At 43.0% G+C, this 22186-nt stretch overlaps 2 protein-coding genes across 6 annotated transcripts in view; one reads left to right on the top strand and one right to left on the bottom strand.

Moving 5' to 3' along the window:
* The window catches only part of SEPTIN10 (septin 10), a 38077-nt gene extending 24233 nt beyond the window's left edge, over positions 1–13844 (bottom strand). The window contains exons 1-5 of one of the 4 annotated variants that reach the window (XR_010622477.1): positions 13722–13843; positions 6649–6766; positions 5811–6006; positions 4148–4334; positions 645–806 (exon numbers count right to left, since the gene is read on the bottom strand). Coding sequence is in view for 3 of the 4 variants with exons in the window: in XM_065741073.1 (XP_065597145.1) it covers positions 645–806; positions 4148–4334; positions 5811–6006; positions 6649–6766; positions 13722–13727 (669 nt within the window). In the remaining variant the exon portion in view is untranslated. Of the gene's footprint in view, positions 1–644; positions 807–4147; positions 4335–5810; positions 6007–6648; positions 6767–13721 lie in introns of all 4 variants that reach the window. The other 3 variants (XM_065741073.1, XM_065741074.1, XM_065741075.1) reach the window with 3 other exon arrangements.
* A 130-nt stretch (positions 13845–13974) lies between these two features.
* Positions 13975–17633, top strand: SOWAHC (sosondowah ankyrin repeat domain family member C). Of its 2 annotated transcripts, XM_065741069.1 has the most exons (2): positions 13975–15498; positions 16729–17633. In XM_065741069.1, exons 1-2 carry the CDS (start codon positions 14033–14035, stop codon positions 16751–16753), a joined length of 1491 nt encoding a protein of 496 aa, XP_065597141.1. In that variant the 5' UTR covers positions 13975–14032; the 3' UTR covers positions 16754–17633. The 2 variants fall into 2 exon arrangements, with proteins under 2 accessions (XP_065597141.1, XP_065597142.1); XM_065741070.1 differs by lacking the exon at positions 16729–17633 and having other exon boundaries at positions 13976–16492.
* The last annotated feature ends 4553 nt before the right edge of the window (positions 17634–22186 follow it).

Below are 22186 nucleotides of genomic sequence, written 5' to 3'. Positions count from 1 at the left end.
ACGTAAGAACTAAAAAGCAAGCACTCCAAAAATAAACAAAGGGGAAAAAAAATCCACCACACAAATGGCAAATGCAGCTAGAATGCTCAAAACAGCTAGGCCTAGCTTCACAGTTAAAGTTCAAGCTGACAGGGCAGATCTGAAAGCACAACAGTGAAAAAGCTGAGTGCGCCTGACCTTGTGATTTTGAAAGAAAAGTTGTCCCAATTAGGAAGGAAAGTAACATCTAAAAAAGGAAAAAGCAAACAGAAAAAAACTCTGCAAACATAAAGACCAGAGAAAACTGGAGAAATTCGGCACCTGACTACCTTCCCTAACAGATGTAAGGTAGTGTTCACTATGGAAAAGAGCAAATCCATTTATCTACGGTAGGAGATACATATTAAATATCCAGACACAAGAGAAAGCATTTATGAGCAAGATTCTCTTTCCAAAGCCTGAAAACAGTAAAGGAACAGGGAAACATGGGGGAGTATAGGCAGCCCAAAAGCATGGGAGTCATTTAAAGAGAGAGAAAATAAAATAACCACCTTGCAACAAATACAAACCTCTAAGCCTCAACACAATCACAAAAGAACAGACATGAATCAGTGTTAGAGTGATGTTTTAATACTGAAATATTGACATTATTGACATTTACTTACATTCATGATGGTATTAACTTGAGAAATGGATTCATCATCAGTTGGAAACTGGTATATCTGGACACCATTACTAACTAATTCAGTAATGAGCTTCCTCTTGAACTGCTGCAGTTCTGTTTTAGCAATGCTGTCTGCTTTGCCTATAATTGGTATAATGTTCACCTATTAATGACAAATCACATGAAATCTGTAAGACATAGATTTCCAGATTATAACATTAACAAACTTGTTTGGTCATAAGCTCTTCAGTCTAAACTTTTTCATCAATTTCTGATTCATTTCAGCAGTAATCAAAAAATTGAAATATATTTACTGCCACCATTTGAAAACAGTAACACTATTTAATATAATTCCTCATAACAAACTCTTAAGAATTAGGAAGGAGAACACACACAGTATATTACTCAGAAGAACAGCAGTGCCTACTTGTTACCAAAATGTCATGAAGTATTTATATCTGTTAAAAAAAAAAAAATGGAATGTTTGGTTGATAGCACTGGGGAAAATGGTTCAGGTGTTAAACAAAAGTTGGCAGGTTAAATGCATAAAGAAAAGTTTGCCAATGCTTCAGCTCCCCTTCAGGTACGATGAGGTTCTCTTCATCTCACCACTGTCACCCATAGTTCTTATTCCATTAGCACAGTGATGACTTTGTCATGTATCTGCTGAGAGCAGGAGGAGGTCTACGACTGAAGAATCCTGTCTCCAAGTTGTTGCTGTAGTTACTCAGAATTCTAAACTCAATCCTAATGCTGTAAATTGACCTGTCTGCTAAAACAGTCATGACAGTAACTCGGTAGTTTTAGGAATAATTCAGCATCTATGACCTTCCTACCACCCCTTTCTGAACACAAAACAAAGGATTAATGTCCAAAATTCTGGTGCACCACTACAAACAATTCTCCCAGATTTCAGAGGATTTCAGAGTTCTGTGTGGTTCCTTGATTATATACACATTAAAAAAAAAGGGAAGAAAAAGACACACACACCCCATTTTGTATTGTTCCAACTATTCTGCCTGAATGGAATTTCCTAACCATGGAATTTCAAGAATCCATTCAGAAATTTTTCTGAGATTGCAAAGACAGCAAAAGACTTCAAGAAAACACTGACTTGTGTCAGGAGGGCAGGAAAAAGTAATAATAAGTACTAAGTCAAATAAACAACCTCCCTAAAAAGATAACTTAGCTATGCTAGCAAGTGCTTGAAAAGCAGTTATATATAAGGCCTAGCACATCAGCATTCCAGAAATATTTCAGGAAAAAGAATTTTGTGCAGTCCTCCTAATTCTAAATAAAACAAATGGTGTTGCAAGTTGGGTAAAAAAGAAAAAAAAAAGCTCTCAAAATCAGTATCATTAAAACAAACTTTTTTTTTTTTTTTAAACTAGAAGTCTCTTACCTTCGCTCACTTTATCTTCCTGCCTCTAAGTCTCCTCCCTCCTCAGTTTCCTCATATCAACATTGAAGCATGACTTCTAAGATTAACTGGTGATATTCCTTAATAGTGTGGCATATGCAGCCTAAGCATATATGTGGTTAAATCAAAATGCTATTTATATTTTTTATTTTGATGACTGATATAACTTAGGATTGTATAAACAACCTGAGACAGCAAGGAGAAATCCAAAGCTTCATCTAAATTAGCTGAGGTACATTGATTTAGATTTTCCACTGCACAGCTTTAAAAATGAATGAAAGAGAGTCCTCAGACTTTAATTAACCTTCATTCCACTTTCTCAGCATAAAAGGTTTTCAGGCCTTTCTAACTAGGAGTGATTGGTAATGAATAGCAGGGAAAGATCACTGTGGAGACAAGTAACAAAGCAAAAGCAAGATCACTGCAAACTGAGTCTAGTTATCAATATTGATGTTAAATCACACCTGTCATTAAAGTTTAAAGCAGTACTACTGTGGCTTTAGATAAGCAACAGAAATAGTCTTTTTTTGTTTAATCTGTTATACAATACTTATTTCTGCTTGCAGCTCCTAAGGTTTACTTGACAACTAATATCTCAGCATTTTCACCCAAGAACAACACTAACTGAAAGCAATGCACTGAACTGCACTGACAGGAGACTTGAACTATATGGAGTTGGACCACATTCAGATGTGTCCCATGTCCCAGTGCTTCCATCTATGCCTGCTGCTCACCTGGGCACCAGCTGAGTCCTTTCAGTCTCTTCCCCAATTACAACTCCAACCGCACAAAGCTGAATTCTGCTGGAAAGCCATAGGCCATTAACACAGAATCACTTCAACCCCACATGAGAAGTCAACACCTAAAAGTGTTACAACTGAAGTAGCAGTCTTGATCTTCTGCCCTTTGCCTGCAGCAGCTCCTTTCCAGACACAACTAAAATCTGTGCAGCAGTCCAAGGAGACATATTACTTTTCAGCTTGATCAGTTCCCTAGCCAAGCAAAAATCTTTAGTTTTCAGTTAAAATCAGTGCCTTCATCCAGGAAACCGACTGAGGAAAACACTTAAGCACGCACAATGCGAAGAAGCAGCTGAGACTGCTGCTTTCAACAGCAACGCAGACTTACTGAAGTTTGACTTCAAAAAGTAGTTTAAAAGTAGTTCAACTAAGATGACCACAAAAAGCCACTGGCAGAAAGGTTACACTCTATCCATGCACCTAGTTTTCCTGTTTGCTAGCACCAAATTTAGCCCCTCATATCATATCTGATATCCTTCTGTCTGATATGCGAAGTATTGCTTTTTTTCCTCACACCCAGAAAATACACTTTTCTCTAAATTACAATTTTCAAGTAACACATTAATCTCAAAACATCTGTTGCCCCTTCATGCCATAAGAGAATGAAAAAATATACTTGAAATGATTATTGGTTGATTTGAGTGTATTTGAAGGTGTTTTCAGGTTTAGAAGTAGACATGGGTCACATACAGGAAAAAGAAAATGCAGACAGAGTAAAAGTTACATAGAATAAAAAAGGCAATGAGAACAGAAAAAAAAAACACGGAAGTATTCTAATATTTCAACATTAAATCACTAGAAATTTTTTAAAGTTTTCAAAATTAACCAATATGTGTAGTTTAAAACATCAGCACAGTCCATCACGGAAATGTCAGCCTGCTGGGGCTCACAGCACTCACCTCTTCAGCTATTTATGAAAAGATCTTTACTGTGCTGCCAAGTTTTTCATATGCCAGTTTTCCAAAGCCTCAAAACTAGAACTAGAAACAAACTAGAACTAGAAACAAACTTTATAAACACTACAGTACTCATGGAGGATATCCTGTCCTATCACAATAAGATGGTAAGAGGCAGTCTCTCTGTGTTCTTCCTATTTGTAAACAAACAACCATGAACTGTAAACTTTGAGTTGAACTAAGTGGTTCTGAAGCTAAAAAAGAAACAAACAAAATACAATATCTTAAAACCAAACACACAGATATGGAACGAAGAGTTGGGAGCAGACTTATAAGCTGCAAGATGAGTCAGAAAACACAAGTCCTAAGAGCTGTTTCAAAGTGTTACCTTGCTGTCTAGACTTCTCATGGTTAACAAATCTAGAGTCTTGAGGGAATGGCCTGTAGGTGAAATGATGTAGAGGCACACATGGATGCGAGTATCATGGTAGTTAAATAGAGAACGTTTAATTTTCAGTTCTTCTTGGAGATAGGCTTCAAATTGTGCATCTATGTAATCCACTATTGGCTGATAGCTGCAAGAAATAAAATAAAATGTAACAACTAGACATTAGCTACCCCCAAACATGCTAAGGAATTAATTACTCTTGTATTGTTGCGTGCATTTTCACCTTACAATGGAACAGGATGCTCGTGCAGCTACATAATACAGAAGAAAAGTAAATGTACTGATCCTAATTTCTGAGAGGCTACTCCAAAAAGAACTGTGCACCCAAAGAAGATAAAATACTCTCTAGCTACTATTGGTGGGGAAAAAAAAAAGCTATGTAAAGTTACTTTTGCTTATTAGTGATCTTCTCAAGTGATGTTTTACAAACTTTGGCAGTCAAGCTGTGCAAGCACAGAACTCTTAGATTCAAGACAAACAGAACTTCTAGATACAAGAAAAGAAAGAACATGCAATTACCATTACCAAGAAATAGGACTTCCAGTATCCTCTGAAGATGAAGTACTGTACATGAGAGAGCTCTTAAACAATAAAAATCAGAAAGGAGGAATGAGAGAAGAATGAAAATCTGTTTGCAATATCAGTACAGTTTAAGTAAACTTCATCCTACTTAAAACACGATTATAATCTGCTTTCAAAAAGAAAGTGTTGCCAGATGTCCAAGCAGCAGGACCTCATGGCTCTGCTGCCACGAAAAATTACTAGACCAAATAAAATGCAAACAAAATTAAACAGCAGTAGTTGTATCCAAAATTAATGAAGGGTTAAAAAGGCAGCTTCTTACAATATATCAACATCTCTAGTATCTATATTCGTATCCACATATGTTGCAGTCATCCAAGTCTCTAGCATCAGTTGCTTTCCCATGATATCATCGGACAGCGATCTCATGGCAATTTAACCTGACTCTCTAACCTTCATTTATAATTACCACAATTTAGGCACCCATGTACCACAAAGGACTATAAGAATTCATTGCAATTAGAGAAAAAATCTGCTGAGATACAGTTCAATACTGTAAAATCTTCAGTTCATAACAGCAGAGACAAAACTAACATTGTACCTCTGTATCTTTTGATTAAGCTGACCAACTTAAAAACAAAAGACTTTAAGAGTCCACATGATGTTCCTTTCAGTTTGAAGTCTTTAATAAGATACAATATTAAAAAAAAAAAAAACAAAACATAGATCTACTCTATATAATGCAATATACATCATAACTTCTTGGAAGTTTATTTTAAATAGTCTCCATGGATCAATCTCATCTGCCAGTTCTCCTCCACTTCAAAACAAACTCTGGTTTTTATTTACACATATTCATGAAAGATTTGATCATATAGAAGGAAGCAGTTTTCAGCTGATTTCTTAAAACAGTTTCCTAAACAAGAAGGAAAACATTATCTGCTTTGGTACACAGAGAAAACAGTTAACCAAATATTTAGAATATATGTAAGAAAAATATTTACTACGAAGTCCAAAGAAGAATCAAACTGGAATTGAAGACCAAGACTTCTGCATACATCAGCAACAAGGCAACACTTACCTATCTTCTTTGTTTAACTGGTCACCAAATCCCACCGTACTCACAACAGTTAGCTTCAAACGAACATTGCTTTCGTGGAGTTCATATCTCTGAGCTTTAAGTCTTACATTAGGATGAAAATGAGTTGACACGGAGTCATCAAAACTGGTGTTAAATAGACTGTTTATTAAGGTAGATTTCCCTGATCCAGTTTCCCCTAAAAAGAAGGGATGGGGGAGAAATTTTGCACATGAAATAAAATACCTCCCGAGCACACCAAGTGTTATCAGAACTTGACATATTGACCAAGAAATATTAAATAATTTTTACAAACAAAACAGTTGCTGCCTTCCTTTTTTTTACTGTACAGACAGGAGGCAGTTAATACTTACCTATAACGAGTAACAAGTAGAACTGCCCCGATTTCAGTTTTTTCAAAAGTGCAGACAAATTTCCCATTGGCTTCAGAAGCTAAGTAACTAGCCTGAAACCACCCTGTGAAACTATAGGATTTGACACAGAATTTTTATAAAGAAGTGTTTATTTGGTAAGCACAGAAATATGTCACTGTGGATTTTAGGACTTTTTGGTCTAAAGCTCTGTTGTAGTAAAAACTGTGTAGCCCTTCTAACTCAAATCCAAGAAGCTATCCATACATCCGTATGTATGGATATGACATCAATGATGTCCATTTTCAACATTTTTTGGTCTTCCTGCTTCTTATAAAAATACTAAATATAAAACCAAAGGATTGACACAAATGAGCAAAGCTGAGGAAAGAGTGGAACTATAGTTCACGTTTAAGATTAAAAAGTCATTTCCTAAGGTGAGGCGTAGCTTGCATCCAAATAGAACTTACCAACACAAAGAATGTTGAAGCAGAAGCCCTGCTTGATGGATTTGTTAACCAGCTGATCAGGTAAAGTATCAAAACCAACACGGCCAGACAAGGATAAGGATCGAAGGCCATTATTCTGCTATTAAAAAAAAAAAAAAAGAATATGTTAGCAAAGTGAGTTGGAGAGCAATTAACAACGGCAAGAAAGGAATTCTATTAGTAAGCCAGAACTCATTCCTTACAAATTAGAAGGAACTCAGAAAAGCAACGGTACAGGAGAAAAATAATCTCTCAATTCAGCATTACTCTGTAACTTGAGAAAATACTCAGATTTACTCTACATGGCTATGTGCAATGTCAAAGTGAACATCTTTTCCTTTTTCTGGGGGGGAAAGGGGTGTGGGAGAACATAAATGAAATACACTGAACAAGTCCAACTGAAAATGGAAACTGAAAACCACAGAAAGCATATGAAATTGCAGCTGATTTGCTCGAAGAAATGAAGACTATTAAAAAAATCTTACAAGACATTTCAAAATAGGGACCATAATCACCAGAATTATCAATGAAAATACATTCTGAGTAGCTGGAATTGCATTGTTATATAAGTAACTATTTCATTACCTACACAGCAGAACTCTAGATGACATATAACATTAGAAATATCTAGAGGAGCACACTGTTTTAAATATCCAGAATCCTGCATCACAACACCAAAGCAATGAGCATACAAAAAGATGCATGTAGCTAAAAGGATGAAGACATGGCTTAGAGCAGATGGTTCCCCTCTTCTGATATTGCTCAGGATTTCTTGCGTGGGACTGCAGACTGCACTAGCTCTCAATTTAGACCAATGTAGTCAGGTAACTCTTGCTTAGACTAATGCATTGAGGAGAAACCACTGCCCAGGGCAGCCTGTCCCACACACACACGCAGTGCTGGAGGTGAGGCTGCACACACAGGGCAGAGCTGGACAGCCCCTTCCCAGGTGGTAGCTTTGGGTCTGGTGCACCCCAGGGCATGATTGGTGAGAAGCCCTCCATCTCCAGGTGATCATGTGGCGATCAAATCAAAATTGTGCCGGGCTGCCCTCAAAATCACCGCCTGGTCATTTGTTGCTCTCCACAAAAATGCCTCAGAGCAGGGTTTTTTTTTTTCATTCAAGTCTGCTTTAATTTCTGTGGACAAACCAACAAAAGCCACAAGTTTATTGGCCACTTCCACAAGTCACTAGAAACAACTACTGCATCACCCACAAGACACTAGGACAGGATTAAATCTGCCTAGCAAGGGAGGAGTGGAAAAACCTCATATTATAGCTGTACCCACTGCACGTGGGAGAGCAGGCAGGAGTCCTCAACAGCCAGTAAATCCGGAACTTCCATTTTCGAAAGGAAGAAAGTGATTAATCACAACCTAGCAATTCAGCACAAAAGTGTATTGTTCTTTGAGAAAGGAACTGAAAAGCAACCTTCTCTTCCACTGTTATACTGGTTGTTTACCACGAAATTTGATAAAATTTCTGTGAAACAAGACAGTGGGAAATCATAATTGTGCAAAACAAGGCACCTTCTCTGTGCTTAGCTTAGAAAACTATGGCTGTGTTTACAACTCAACAATATGGCTGTTTCACTCTCAAAACATCTGTCATTTCTTTGTGTTTCTGAGTTTCTCTCAAAAACTCCACTTGTGGATATGTGTTTCTGTCAGGAAAGAGATACATCTGCAACAAGTATGTACGCAGTTGTCAAGACAATCACCGAAAGTTTGCTATTTTAAAATAGCATAATTCCTCTTTCTTCAGTACACAGAAGTTAATTTAATGATATCACACAGTTACAAGTGAAAATGAGAACTGTATTTCCAGAAATGTAAACGTACAAAAGTCTACAGCAAGCGCAGTGTCATTTCACACAAAAGCTTGATACCACAGAGAAAAGCCCTGGTAAGTTGTAAACGCATAATAAAGGAAAAGGCTATAAGCACTAGAACATGAGTTATATTTCCCCCACTTGTAATTTAGAACCTTCATCACAAGATTGCTCTTCTCAGTTCTTTCTGCCAGAGCTAATGACTTGGTAAACCAACAAGCTAACCACCAACCACCGCCTCCGCCCCAAACCTCACACCTCACCAGCTCTACATGACCTGACAGTGAGAACATGCATGGCCACAGACTATGTAAGAGCAGGAATTTCAAGCACAAAGAGCATTCGCTTTATCAGTCATGAGAACAGGTTTTAAATGTGTCTTGCCCTGCTGTTCTTATTTTAAAGTGAAGATTGACAGGCTGAAAGATGATCAGAACAGGATAACTCAGTCCTGAAAACCATTTATACAAAAATAGCATTACAAAGCTTGGCCTATTTACATCTTTCCAAGAAAACGGTCAGAGCTGCGTTGAACATAGTACCTGTAAAGGAAAAGATTTTCGGTATTGTACACATGAAAGAAAATTTACATTAATAGTTGAGTTTGATGAACAGCTGGAATCTTCAGGGTCTATTTCGAAGCTTAAAATCTGTGCAGTATTTGAGGGGTTTTAACTGCTACTAATCTGTTCACATAGCAGTTCTAAAACTCAACTGACTCTTCAGGAACCGGTTTCATCAATAATGTGTCAGTAAAAGCTCTTAGCCGTTAAACTTGCAAGAAATACAGTGTAGTTCAATTTCAGTTGAAGTCTCAGCCGCACTGATCTAGAAGAATTTATCCTTGCACAGTTGTAATTCTGTTTTCCACTCGGCAAACATTACCACATTGAGACCTACTGTCCTGATCTGGAGAGGTGCAACCATCATGCTCTTATAATAAAAAACTTCGTAGACCTGTTAAGTCTGACAAACACAGGTACATTCCCTTCATATAAAGAGTAATAAGCTGCATTTCCACTTCCAAAATTTTCCAAGCTAGATGACTTTAGTGGTCTTTTCCAACCTTAATATTCTATGTGTTTCTCCCTGTGTGGCAGCACCCCATGCAGCCTCACTGTGTTACTATCTAATCTAATATCAGAGACACTAAATCCACAAACCTGATTATGAAACATCTGCACTCTTACTACTTTTCTAAGAAATAATAAGTCATCTGGTTGAAAAACAAGTTCCTTCTGTATCACCTGTTTAGGAAAATGGTGACAACTAAAATATTACCAAATGTAAATCATGTAAAAGCAGTTAAGTCACTGTACCAGTGACTTAGACCTTTTGAATCAGCCTCTCCTGGCTGGAGCAGCTAAATGATGTTTGAAGACAGCTCATCACCCAAACTTATACAGCAAAGTACTCAAAGCCTGCAGTCTGAATGCTACTAGGACTGGAATACTCCCATAAATTCTTCCTGTTTGTCATTTCTTTCTCAGAATTAATAGTCTCATCAAAATAGAAAACAATGTAGGCAGGTTGCAGTGGCCCAAATCACATCTTGCTCCTCCCTTCCTATTTATTTTTTAAAAGGTTGGTAGTGTAACATTCATAGAGCCAGAAAAATCAGTACCTCGAGTATAAAGGTGTACAGAAAGTGGTCTTGCCCATTAGAAGCAGAGTGCAAATAAAAATAAGCGTCTGAGACAAAAGTAGTGTTTAACATTTTTTCTTTCAGAAACCAAGTTCTATTTTAACCTTGCCACGTATCTTAGACTAAACTTGCACAACCCTGGGCCATTCCACATCAAAGGCTGCATCTCAGATTTACACAGGTATCCCAGATAAGCCTCCTGCAGAACCAGACTCGCAGTCCAAGCAAACCATTACCTCAGCAGTCTGCTGGCCTGCAGGCTCAGCAAATGTGACTCGTTCAGAGTCCCAAGTCTCCCACCATAGCGAACAGCTGCGGGTGTTCATTAAACCAAAACATTTACTTTAACTCCCCAATACCAAGCAACACGATGCCTCTACAATCAATTACCTCCCTAATGCCATTAAGTTTAATCCAATAAATATTAACATTGCTAGTGCCTCAAAACAGAGATTTTATTTTTCTACTCGGGAAATTATTTTCTGTTTTTGTGTGGTCAAAATCTAAAATGAAGATGCAGGCATGCATACCGCTGGTGAATCTCTATTCAGATACATGCATGAAGGAGAGACAGAGCGGGTGGAATGAGTAGAGAAAAGGAACCTTGGCAAAGTAACACAGAAGAAAGGGGACAGCAAATACAAGAGAGTGACATAGGAGAACAAAAACACAAAGAAAAGCTCATGGAGATGCAGAGTAAGAAAAGAAATATGCTAAAAATCACATGGAATTAATACATCAGCCTACTAGGTAAAATAAAAAGCAACACAAGGAGTCAAATATGAAGCAAAATATGCCAAAAACTGTTGCATACAAAAAGGAAATAATTAGCCTAAAGATGATTCAAACACAACTCATTTGAGAAATTTCACAAAAAGTGAACAAGTGATTTATTCAATGTGACAGAAACAGCAGCCAGCTTTTAGAGACTGATCCAAAATATCTCGAGCACAGACTTCTTCTCACAGCTCTTGCAAATGACCTCTTTCACAGCATTCTGGTAACCTGATTTACCTACAACTTCTTTTTTCTACTCCACTTCAACACACAAGGCAGCTGGCTGCCTTAAACTATTGAGCACCATAAACTTCCTTGATAAAAATAAGGAATATATATATATATATAGAGAGAGAGACATGTATATACAGAAGTATCTTATTAAGAACCTTAAAAAAGTAAGATGAAAGACATTTTTACCCTAAGATTCTGCAAGAAGAAATGTCTAAAACAACACCTGCTTGGATGCTCAGCAATGCCCTGGGCAGAGCAAGAAGTGCAGTGATGTCAGCTGAGGACATGCAGCTCGCTGTGCTGCTGCTGCTGCTGCAAGAACTGCTGAATTCTATTTGAGGATAATTAGCAGCAAAGAAGCAAAACAGCAGAAACACTTTGCTCATTTTCCAGTTGTGAGAAGGTGATTTCACAGGTGTCTGCAAATGTCACCAAGGGCTCTCTTTCACAGCAGGTGTTTAAGTAACCTGAGAACATGGCATGCTTTGTACCTGTACCTCCTGCGTGGCAGATAAGGAAGAAAACAAAGCAAGGAGCTGAAATCAGCAGCAGTACACTGAGATGTCTGCGATAAGAGAAAATAATCAGCACTGATGTGGTGACCTCTCTGCTTCAGCAGACGTGCCTGGGGCTGGCTGTGAGCCACCAGGGCACTGTGTTTCCTGGACAGCAGCAGTCAGCCACAGTCCATGGCCCTTGTCCACACCTCAAGCAGGGCCCTGGGTGCAAGCAGCAGCAGCTGGCAGCGGGTGTCTGACTGCAATGTGGGTTGCTTTCTTCTCCCCCCCTTTAATTAGTCAATGCTGGGCATTGTGTGCTGCTGTACGTCTACAGCGGCTGCCAGAACTTTCCCAGAAATCAAAATTTCAAAACTTGGAAGCACTGAATGTGTGTGTGTCAAACTGCGTGCAGTCTGATTGTGTGGTAAGGTCAGACTGCACTGAGTGATTTTGCATTCCTTCTGTGAAAAGGACTGAGAAAAAAACCCTTCCCACAACACAGGCAGAAACACTTCAATGATTGCACAGCATGTGCCAAGCTAGGAAATCTCATTTGATGTCGCTTTGTTACATAAAAACCCAGGGCTAAAGCACTCTTCTCTGTGACAGACCAATCTCATCCTTCTGCTTTTAGCTCTCCCTTCTGTGAAGCCTTCCACCTCCGTGCTCCTCTTCCCTCCACAGCACTAGCAGGCCCTCCAGTCCCACTCTCATTCACTGTTGCTGCTTTACTGCCTCTCTTCATGCTCTTCATACAACCTCAGCCAGCAAAAACATTTTGTAGTGCTTCATTAAACTTCAGCTCTTAGGTTTTAATCCTTTCCGCATCTTTCTGGTCTCCCACAAACTGGCCCAAAGGAGAGTTACTCCAGCTGCAGCAAGGTCTGGGTCTTATTTCCTAGTATGACAAGTGACAGGATGCAAGAAAACAGCCTCATGTTGTCCCAAGGGAGGTTTAGGCTGAGTATCAGTGAGAATTTCTTCACGGAGAGGATGGTCAAACATTGAAATGGGCTGCCCAGGGAAGAAGTGGGATCCCCATCCCTGGAGGTATTTAAGAGGTGTGTTGATGCAGCACTAAGGCTTAGTGGTGGGACTCATACTGTTAGGTGATGGTTGGACCTGGTGATCTCAGAGATCTTTGCCAGCCTCAGTGATTCTATGAAAGACTCACAAAGTGCAATTTCATTTCAATTCCATTCACAGAATCTCAGAATTGTTAAGGCTGGAAAAGACCGATCAGATCATCATGGCTAATCATCAGCCCATCCCCCACTGTTCTCAGTAATCACATCCATCAGTGCCACATCTCCACATTACTTCAACACCTCCAGGGATGGTGACTCCACCACCTCCCTGGGCAGCCTGTGCCACTGCCTCATTGCTCCTTCTGAGAAGATATGTTTCCTAATGTCCAAGCTGAACCCCTCCTGGTGCAACTTGAGGCCATTCCCTCTCACCCTATTGCTGTTACCTGGGAGAAGACGCTCACCCCCCCCTCCTTGCCACAGCCTCCTCTCAGGTCATTGCAGAGAGCGATACGGACTCCCCTGAGCCTCCTCTTCTCCAGGCTGAACAATCCCAGCTCCCTTAGCCACTCTCCCGGAGCAGCCTCCCACACAGCCAGACTCCGTGACACCACGGTGGGTAGAAGCCCGGAGCCACCCAACCAGGTGCTTCACCTACTGGAATAAAACGCAGCCAAGGCAAAAGAAATTTCCCTAAAAAACAAACAACCTCTTCTCAACTCTGCCTTATATCTGTGCTTTGCATCGCTAAGGTGCGAAGCACGGCAGAGGACACCATTTCATGCTCGTATTCAGAATTCCAAACCCTAACAACAGACGGGTCCCGTGCCCTCAAAGCCGAGGAGCCCCACTCTCTGAGACCTTCCACAACACCTGCAACCCTCCGGCGGCTTCGGCTGTCCAACTACGAGGACTCCAGCCGGTTTCCGACCGTAACCGTACCGCTGCCCGAGACCCGCACCCCGCCCTGCCCCGTCCCCGCTCCCCTCGCAGCGGGCAGGCGCTGGCAGCCCCCTCTGCTCCCCGCGGTGAGACTTACAGCCATGGCCCCGGGAAGGACGGAGAGCGGCGAAGTGGAGCGCCGCGACAGAACACCCCCGTCCACCGCAACCCCAGCGGGCACCGGGAGGAGCCGTTCGGCGGAGGGGCGGGCGCGGGGGCAGCGCGCACCCAACGGGCAGTGGGGAAGGCGGGCGGACGCGGAGCCGCCCCGGTCCCTCCCGGCCGGAGGAGGGCGCGCCGGCGCCGCTGCTCTGAGCGCGGCCGCGCACCGCCCGGAGGAGGGGCCCGGGAGGCAGCGGCGGCCGCGCCGCGCCCTGGGCGGCAGTCGGCGATGGAGAAGCGGCGGTGATGGCGGAGCCCGCCGAACCGGACCAGGAGACGGTGGTGCGGTTCCTGGCGGAGCGGGGCGGGCGGGCGCGCCACGAAGAGCTGCGGGAGCATTTCCGGGGCTGGCTCAGCCCCCCGGAGCCCGAGCGCCGCGCCGCCGTCCGGCAGCGCTTCAAGGAGCTGGTCAACGCCGTGGCCACCGTGCGCCAGGAGCCCGGTACCGGCGCCAAGTACGTGTGCCTCCGCCGCCGGTACTGCGCCCCGGGAGCCGCCGGCGCCGTGAGCCCAGAGGCGGCGGCGGCGGCGGCGGCGGCGGCGGAGTGCGGCGCGGAGCGGCCGAGCTCGCCGCCCTCCCCACGGGCGGACGCTGAGCGGGAGGCGGCGGCGGGCGGAGATGCCGGCGGCCGCGCGGAGCCCGAGGGGCGGCGGGGCGAGGCGCCCCGGCCGAGCCCGGCGGCGGACGGAGGGCGGCGGAAGGGCTCCCGGAGGGGACCGGCGCCCGGGCGCGGCGGCGGCGGCGAGGAGGCGGCGGTAGCGGCGGAGGAGGCGGTGGCGGACGGGTCCGGCGGGGCGGCGGGCGGCCGCAGGAGCCTGCGGGAGACGGCGCGGAGCGGCTCGCCCCAGCTGAAGCGCGGCGTGCCCCGCGGGCGCGGCGGTGGCGGCGACTCGGACAGCGCCTCGGTGGCCTCGTCCTCCGCGGAGGAGGAGGGCAGCACGACGGGCTCGGTGGCGCTGGACCCTCTGGAGCACGCGTGGATGCTGTCGGCTTCGGACGGGCGGTGGGAGACGCTGGAGGGGCTGCTGAGCTGCGAGCCGGCGCTATTCTGCAAGAGGGATTTCATCACCGGCTTCACGGCGCTGCACTGGGCCGCCAAGCACGGGCGGCAGGAGCTGCTGGCCACCCTGGTCAACTTCGCCCAGCGGCACCAGCTGCCTGTGGACATCAACGCGCGCACCAGCGGCGGGCACACTGCGTTGCACATCGCCGCCATGCACGGCCACACCGAGGTGGTGAAGCTGCTGGTGGGCGCCTACGACGCCGACGTGGACATCCGTGACTACAGCGGGCGCAAGGCCGCCCAGTACCTGCACCAGGGCACCTCGGGGGACATGCGGAGCCTGGTGGGGGCCCTGGACGAGGAGGAGGAAGAGGAGGAAGGAGCCGCTGGCAACGGGAGCGTGCGCTGGAGGCTCTCCAAGGTGTTGCCCTCCAACCTCATGAGCTACCGCCTCTCCCACCACCACCATCACAGCACTGGGGAGGAAACCGAGGGCGCCGATGGGGCAGCGGTGCCGAGCAAGGGCAAGGAGATGGCCAGGAAAGCCTCGGGCAGTGGGCGGATGAAGCCTCGGCTTAATAAGATCCGCTTCAGGACTCAGATCATCCACAACACGCCCTCCTTTCGCGGTGACACTGAGGAGGAGGAGCACGAGGAGAAATCCTTGAAGACATCGTTCAAGCTCAGGCCGAAGTCCAACATCTTTGGGTAGGGTCAAGGGGGAGGTGGGTGCCCAGACCAGAGTGCCGCAGGGTGTAGGTCAAAAGCGGGCACTCGTCTGAACTCGTGTGCTCGGGGGAGATAGGGTCCCAGAGTCTCACTGGAACCTGCAGTTGGGCAGCTGGTGGCTGCTGAGGAGGCAGCTGCCTTGGCTGGGCCCTTGGTGCTGGAACGAGGGGCAGTGGGTGTGCTGAGAAACTCTGCAGTGCTTCTGGGTCAGAAAGGTGTTTTCATTAACCTCTTCGGATCAGCGAGTTGAGTGGGAGAAAGAAAAATGCAGATGCTCTACTCGTGCATTATCAACTAGTACTATAAATTGCTCATAACTTGCTGTGTAAGAGCACCACCTCAGTCATATGCAGGTGTATTTTAAGTTTCTTCTTAACAGCAATACCACCTGGCACGGTGTGGAGTTGGTACCTAAAATGAGATCAGATGTACAAGTTTCCTGTCAGAATCCAACTTTCAGTCCAGCAAAGACTTGAGCCTGTGTTGACTTTATGCATCAAAAATTGCCTGATTTGATATTGCAAATAATAAGGAGAAAAAGGAAAAAAAAGCATTACACTGCAAGCAATGAGTAAAGTTAGCCATGTGCTGAAGTCTCTGCTGTCTGAGGTACTACTGAGCTTGCTTGTCACTGTTGGGATACTGATACAACAAAAGTGAAGAGTCTTCTTTTTGTTTGGTATCTTATTTTGTCTTAGGCAAAGTAGTTTTATGTTAATCACTGTGAATTCTGAAGTGCCAGACCTAGCACAGTTCTGTTTATTAAGTCTGGTCAAGTCTTGTTAATGTTGTTTGTGTAACTCGCTGCATTTGAAGCCAGAAAAGTGTGCTGTACGTGTTACATGTGAAAGTTGTTCTCTGTTAGAAAAGAGTACAGACACCATTGCATGCAATCTTCATGAAACTCTAATGTGGTCCCATAATGTAGAAGGTACAGGTCTGTGATTGCTAAAAACTTGGGTGCCAATCCCTTCAACTTACTTTGTGCAGAACTAGGAGGAGAAGCAGAGTGGAGGGAGGACAAGGTAAATAACCGAAATTTTGAAGCTCTGTTTCTCTCAGTAAAAGCAGTGTGATATCGTGAGTGATGGCAGTGGTGTTTGAGTACTTTTAAACCTGCATTTCTAGAGAAATAATAACCAAGGCTTTGAACATGCTATCTGTCTGCTAAAGCCTTCTGAGACCTTGAATCTCATTTCTGTGCTTTAGCGGTAGCAATTCCAGTGAAACCTAGGAGGCTCTCCTTGAGAATAAGCTGACCCTGGATCCTGACTGCTGCTCAAGGTGGAAGTTCAGCTGTGCGTAGATGTTAAGGTACTGCTAATTTCAATGCAACATTTGTCAGAGTGTGTTTCAAGTTGGCTTCCTCAGAATGCCTGTGCCTGCCTGTCAGGTAACGTTAACAGCAAGTACATAGACTTCGATGTGGTAAATTCCAAACCTGAGACACTGATGAAGTGCGTTCCTCAGCTGCTCGAGCACTTCATGGGGAAACTGCTGCTGGGAGTGGTGCACTTTCAAGGTAACAGCTGTCTGTGGCTGTTGCTGGTGGCTTACACTTTTAGTGGCAGAGGAAGGGAGTGGCAGCAATTCATCTGTTTCAGACTTCCCATGCAGATAAACTACCAGTATCTGCGCTTCGTGTCAAAACCCAATAAAAGTCAGTGTTTGCATAAACATGCAGCAAACGTTTAAGTATTTCTGGGAATAGTTACATTAAAAATAATTGAAACTCTGTATGGGTGCTGGTCATTAATTTCATGCAAAAAGACTAGAAATTATACAGAGGTTCAGCTTTCATTTATAATTTATAGCTATAATGCAGATTTCACGTGCCTTCATTTTGGGTTGGTTGCTACAAATACAGTGGATATGGTCAGTCTTGCAAAGCACTTTGTCTTTATATCTAGGAGGGCCAGAAATTTTCCCTCAGCCCTTCCTCTTTAGACTGTAAATTCATACAGTGATTGAGTGTCTGAAAAAAATCATACACATTATCCTGTAGGGTTCATTTACAACAGAGAAGATAATTAAATGCTTAAGTCCTAAACTTCCTTCATTATGGAAGGTACGTAGCTTTTTAGGCTTCTGCAAAAAGGTCTTCAGTTGGATGTTTGCAACGTGAGCTCTCTTCATCGTGGCACTTTCTGAATTGAGCACATCTAATTAAAGCAACTTTCTGCTTACTGTTTTTTCATAGGATTTGTCGAGTGAAGTGTTTCTCTCTTCACATATGAATAGCAAATAATTGCTCATAAGTACTGAGTCTTAGCTGTTGGGATTTGGGGAAGTTATTTCAGAGCTTTGATGCTTTGGGATTTGGGATATAGCACAGCTTGGGTTTTAAAGGACTAACTGGAACATGGTTTTATCTTGTGTAACACGGTACAACTTGGTAATTACAAGGGGAACTTGGAAAATGGTAAAAAGATTCATCATTCTCACTCACTGTTTCAAGTGTCTAAATGAAACCAATTGCCAGCTCATATGGTGCAACTAACTGTTAGCTAATGAGATTTCATCATAATGGTCCAAAGCCTTTCTCAAGGTGAAGCGCCATTGCAGCAAGTCCAAACCCTAAAAAATTGGTACTGTTGATGTTAGAGATACATTGACAAATAGCAGGATAACCACTAGTGTCTGTTTGCTCTGCAGGACTGAAGCACTTTGATTTTGCAGTATGACTTGTCACATTCCATGCTGTTACTTTTTATAACATGAGCTGAAACTTATGTTTCGTTTTGGAGATAGGAAAGGCTTGATGCCCTGTTTCAGAATATTTGCAATCTAAAGGTACTCTTGAGTCAAGTATTTTTGGATACGTTGCCTAGAAATATGTGAATTTGAAATAAAGTTGTATGGTACAGAAAACTGGAGCACTTACTGGTGTCTTTTTAATAGTACACTTGAATGGCCTGAATGTGTTTGTTCACTTCCTGTGATAGTGTGCAAGGCAACAAGCCTGCAAGGTAAGCATTGGATACCTTTTATTGTATCTTACACTTGAGGTACTTTAGAGGCCTGGAAGCCTGTCACTTGTCATTAATGCTGCTTTTTATTGGGTGTCTTTCTCAACGGTTAGGAGTTTAAGATCTGCAAGTTTTTGTTGCCCATGAATTGTTAAGGCTTGAGTGTACTGGTGTGTGCTACATACTTAAGTACTGCTTGTGTACTGGATACTAAAACTGCTTTATGGTTGGGCTAGGTGATTTCATCAGTCTTTTCCAACCTTAATGATTTTCCTTTACTGTGGAGATTCTGATGTTGACTAGCATGACAGAAGAGTAAGGCACTTAAAAGATACAGTGGAGTTGTTTGCTGGACAGTAACTGTTTTTCCTTAGCAGTTACTCTCCAATAGCTTGCTTCAAAGCAAATGAAGACACAGCAAGGTTTTTGTAGAGAAGTGCATCTAAATAGGGGCCTGGGAGAGCAATGGTGCTTGACTTAAAATAGCACCCTGACCTGATTTCTATGCCACTAAAAATCTCTGAGAAGATTTAATACTAGGTTTTTGCCACTATGTAAAGGTCAATACCTAATTAAAAAAGGTTTAGGATTAAGGCTTTTTGTAACATCTTAACTACAGGCAGAAGGTTCTCTAAAGGGAAATTTCACTTCATTGCCTTGCAAGACTGTCAGATTTTGGTGTACCTACAAATCTTTTGAAGTTATTGCCTTACTAAAACTTACACGAAATCTAGTGAACCACATGCTGCCGGGTAACTCCATTGAAAGCCATCCAAATTTGTGGTTAGACTGGAAAGAGGCTCAGCTGTTGCCATGCTGCTCAATGAGGATGCATGCAGCTCCAAATCAACCAGCCCCTAGTCAGTGGTTTGGGAACAGAAGTGAGAGGAGGAAGAAGAGGAAGTGTTCCTGGGGACGTGGGGGAAGCAGCTGAGGTTATGTGGGGAGAGAGAGGATATGAGGTTTGCTGATAGTGCAATGGCTTGACTAGTTGCTCAGAAAGCTCTGTCTAAACACCTATTCCTTCTGCTACAGAGTAATGCCTGGGAGAGAGGACCCGTTGAGAGTCCTAATGTAAATTAATGTCTGACTTCAAGTATTTCTGTCAGTCCTCTTATCAACATTTTCTAGTGTAGCTAATACTGTTTGCAAGAAATACAAACAACTCTTCTGTTGTTGAGTGTAGCTCCAGCTGTTGCAGGAGAGTCCCTATGTATCAGATTGATCCCAATTAACTTGAGGGAAAGAAGCCCTTCAGCATTGCATTGTTAAACTATTTCTCCATTAACGGGAAAGGAAGGGTGAGGGGACTGCAGTTCTAATTTGTTGTGCCCTGTGTGGCCAAAGCTATTTGAGAGCCTGAAGACATTAAACTTTGGAGACCTGATCCTGAAAAAAAAAAAAAAATTGGTCATGTGTTTTGTTATTGAGTTGGTGAGGATTTTTTTTTTTTTTTGCTCAAAGTGAAGGGGAATATAAGTACATACTGCCATTTTCTTTTCAAGTCCCTGACTGAGTGTTAAGGAGAAAGAAGCCTTAGGTTAATATTAGGATGATTCTGTATGTTCAGTGTTGCTACACTGAAGCACATTGTCTATTTATTTATTTATTGCAACTATTCCAGAGTTTACCTTGTGTCATTTTTCAGTTGAGCCAAACTCAGTGCCGATGCATCCTAATTACGGACATTGTTGGAAAAAGCTGAGCCAAGTCACCAGGGTTGGTTGGTTTGTGATACAACTTACAGGGGAGCTATTCCATCTTCTAAGGTAAAAGCTGAAGGAATCCTATTCTGAGATTTTTCCTAGGAGTTAAGCTGCTAACACCATGCAGAAGAGTTGCCTTAGAAGGAAATAATATTTTGGTCAAGGTTTAACTGCATCCTGTGTCCTTTCAAATGGATTATGTAGAGTGAATCACTGTAGTTTACATGCATCAGTATGGGCAATATGGACAGCTGTAAAGCATCTCCTCCCATTGATTGGAGAAATCATGATGAAGCTAGCGAGTCATATGAAGCTAATTTAGCATACACTTATTTCACCACAAGGTATTTCACCAACCTGTGGCAGGCATGTCAGGAGGCAACAGGGCTAGTCAACAGAGCTGTGTCCCTGCATGTATTCACATTGCTGCCAGTGAATCAGTGAAGCTGTTGCTGCCTGTCTAAACAAGATATATAGTGCGCACACTTACAATTCTTGTCCTTGAAAAGTGAGATTGGGAATTTTATCAGTATTTTTCCCCTGAAGCTAGGGGCCTTTCAGTTTTCTACTCAGTTCTCAGGCTCCTGAGCAGTTCCTTGGGGTGCCTGAGGAAATGGTGATGGAGTGTCTATGACTGGTAGGTACCTTTTTCGAAGCTGTAGGAGGGTGTCTGTTCCTGGGGAGTTGCTTTTGCTTTGGGTTTTTGGGTTTTTATGCTTTTTGGAAAGAGATAAAGGATGCCTTCAGGCACAGAAATTGCCTGGGAGATTTCATACTGAGGTGTAGCTGTCCCTGTTTTTGTTTCAAATACAGAAAGACAAAATACATTATGCAGCCTATAGAGCTGTCTTCTGTTAACTGAAAATAAATTTGCATGGAATAATAAAGCCTCAAAATGCCAAAAAACATTGGTAATGCTTGAAAAAAAATAACAACACTTATTCTTGCTATTTCTTTTCCTTGTTGCCTATCACGTACCATCTTACCCTAGATATATCCAGTGGAAGTAACTGTTAACTTGGGAGACTGTGGCTGGGTCCTGATGGTCCAACAGCCTCCCACGAAAGAGTTGTTAGCTGCCAGTCTTGCCATTGTCTTCTGCCTTCCCCTTCCATTACAGGTGGACTGGGTGGAACAGACTGCATTATCAGATCTACCACCCCATGCAGCCTGCAGCTGCATGGTGTGAGTTGTAGCAGTAGTGACATTCAAGCCCTTTGAAGCTGCTTGAAGTACTTCCCTTGAAGGAGATGTGACATATACACAGGTATTGCACTTTTGTATGTCAATGGCATGAACCAAACTTAAGATGAAATGAGTGCAGAGAAGGCTTTTATATAAGTGGTGCTAAGCACTTTATAAAGTGTGTATTGATGCTTTGGGTATGTAGTTATTGTTTAGCCACTGATAGAATTGCTTGAATCAGCACAGAATTATCATACCTGTTCTTTACACAATTTGTTGAGGTTGCCTTTTCAATGCATGAGAGTTATCTATCCTGAAGAGGGCTCGCTGACAGTTGTCTGCTAGAATGTATTCTTCTTTAACCCAGAATGTTCTCACCTAAAGTTTGATTCATGTTCCCACAGCAAGCTAACAAGATTTCCACTGACTATACAATTAGCCATGAAGGACTGTTGTATTTTATGATGGGCCCTGCGTGGGAATTGTACGTAGCCTAAGTGCCCACTTCATCCTCCCCTGCAGATGAGTCCCTTTGGATAGCTGCCTAGATGAATCCAGGTTTTGGAAAGCTTTGCCTCATCTGTTAACAATAGAAGACTGTAACTTTAAAGATGACTAATCTTTTTGCAAGTTTGCTTCTCTACACACCCTGCCAATTGAGCATGTGAGGTAAAGAGGAAGAAAAAAAAAAGTAATGCCTTTGAAATTTGCCAGCACACACAGTGACTAAGCAGTGGAGGGCAACAGCTTCTTCTTTTAAACTCTGAATGCTTTTAGCGTTCCCCATTTCATAATACTGTTCTTCAG

This window comes from Cyrtonyx montezumae, unplaced genomic scaffold (genome assembly GCF_038088225.1).
Source record: "Cyrtonyx montezumae isolate F1298 unplaced genomic scaffold, pur_monq_1.0 scaffold_3, whole genome shotgun sequence".
NCBI classification, from domain to species: domain Eukaryota; kingdom Metazoa; phylum Chordata; class Aves; order Galliformes; family Odontophoridae; genus Cyrtonyx; species Cyrtonyx montezumae.
Note: the sequence above shows the minus strand (reverse complement) of the source record. Positions and strands in the feature narration are given on the sequence as shown.

Coding starts and splice junctions, on each gene's coding strand:
- SOWAHC (XM_065741069.1), top strand. CDS start 14,033: ATGGCGGAGCCCGCCGAACCGGACCAGGAGACGGTGGTGCGGTTCCTG. Junction 15,499..16,728: donor CCGAAGTCCAACATCTTTGG/GTAGGGTCAAGG, acceptor TCTGTGCTTTAG/CGGTAGCAATTCCAGTGAAA.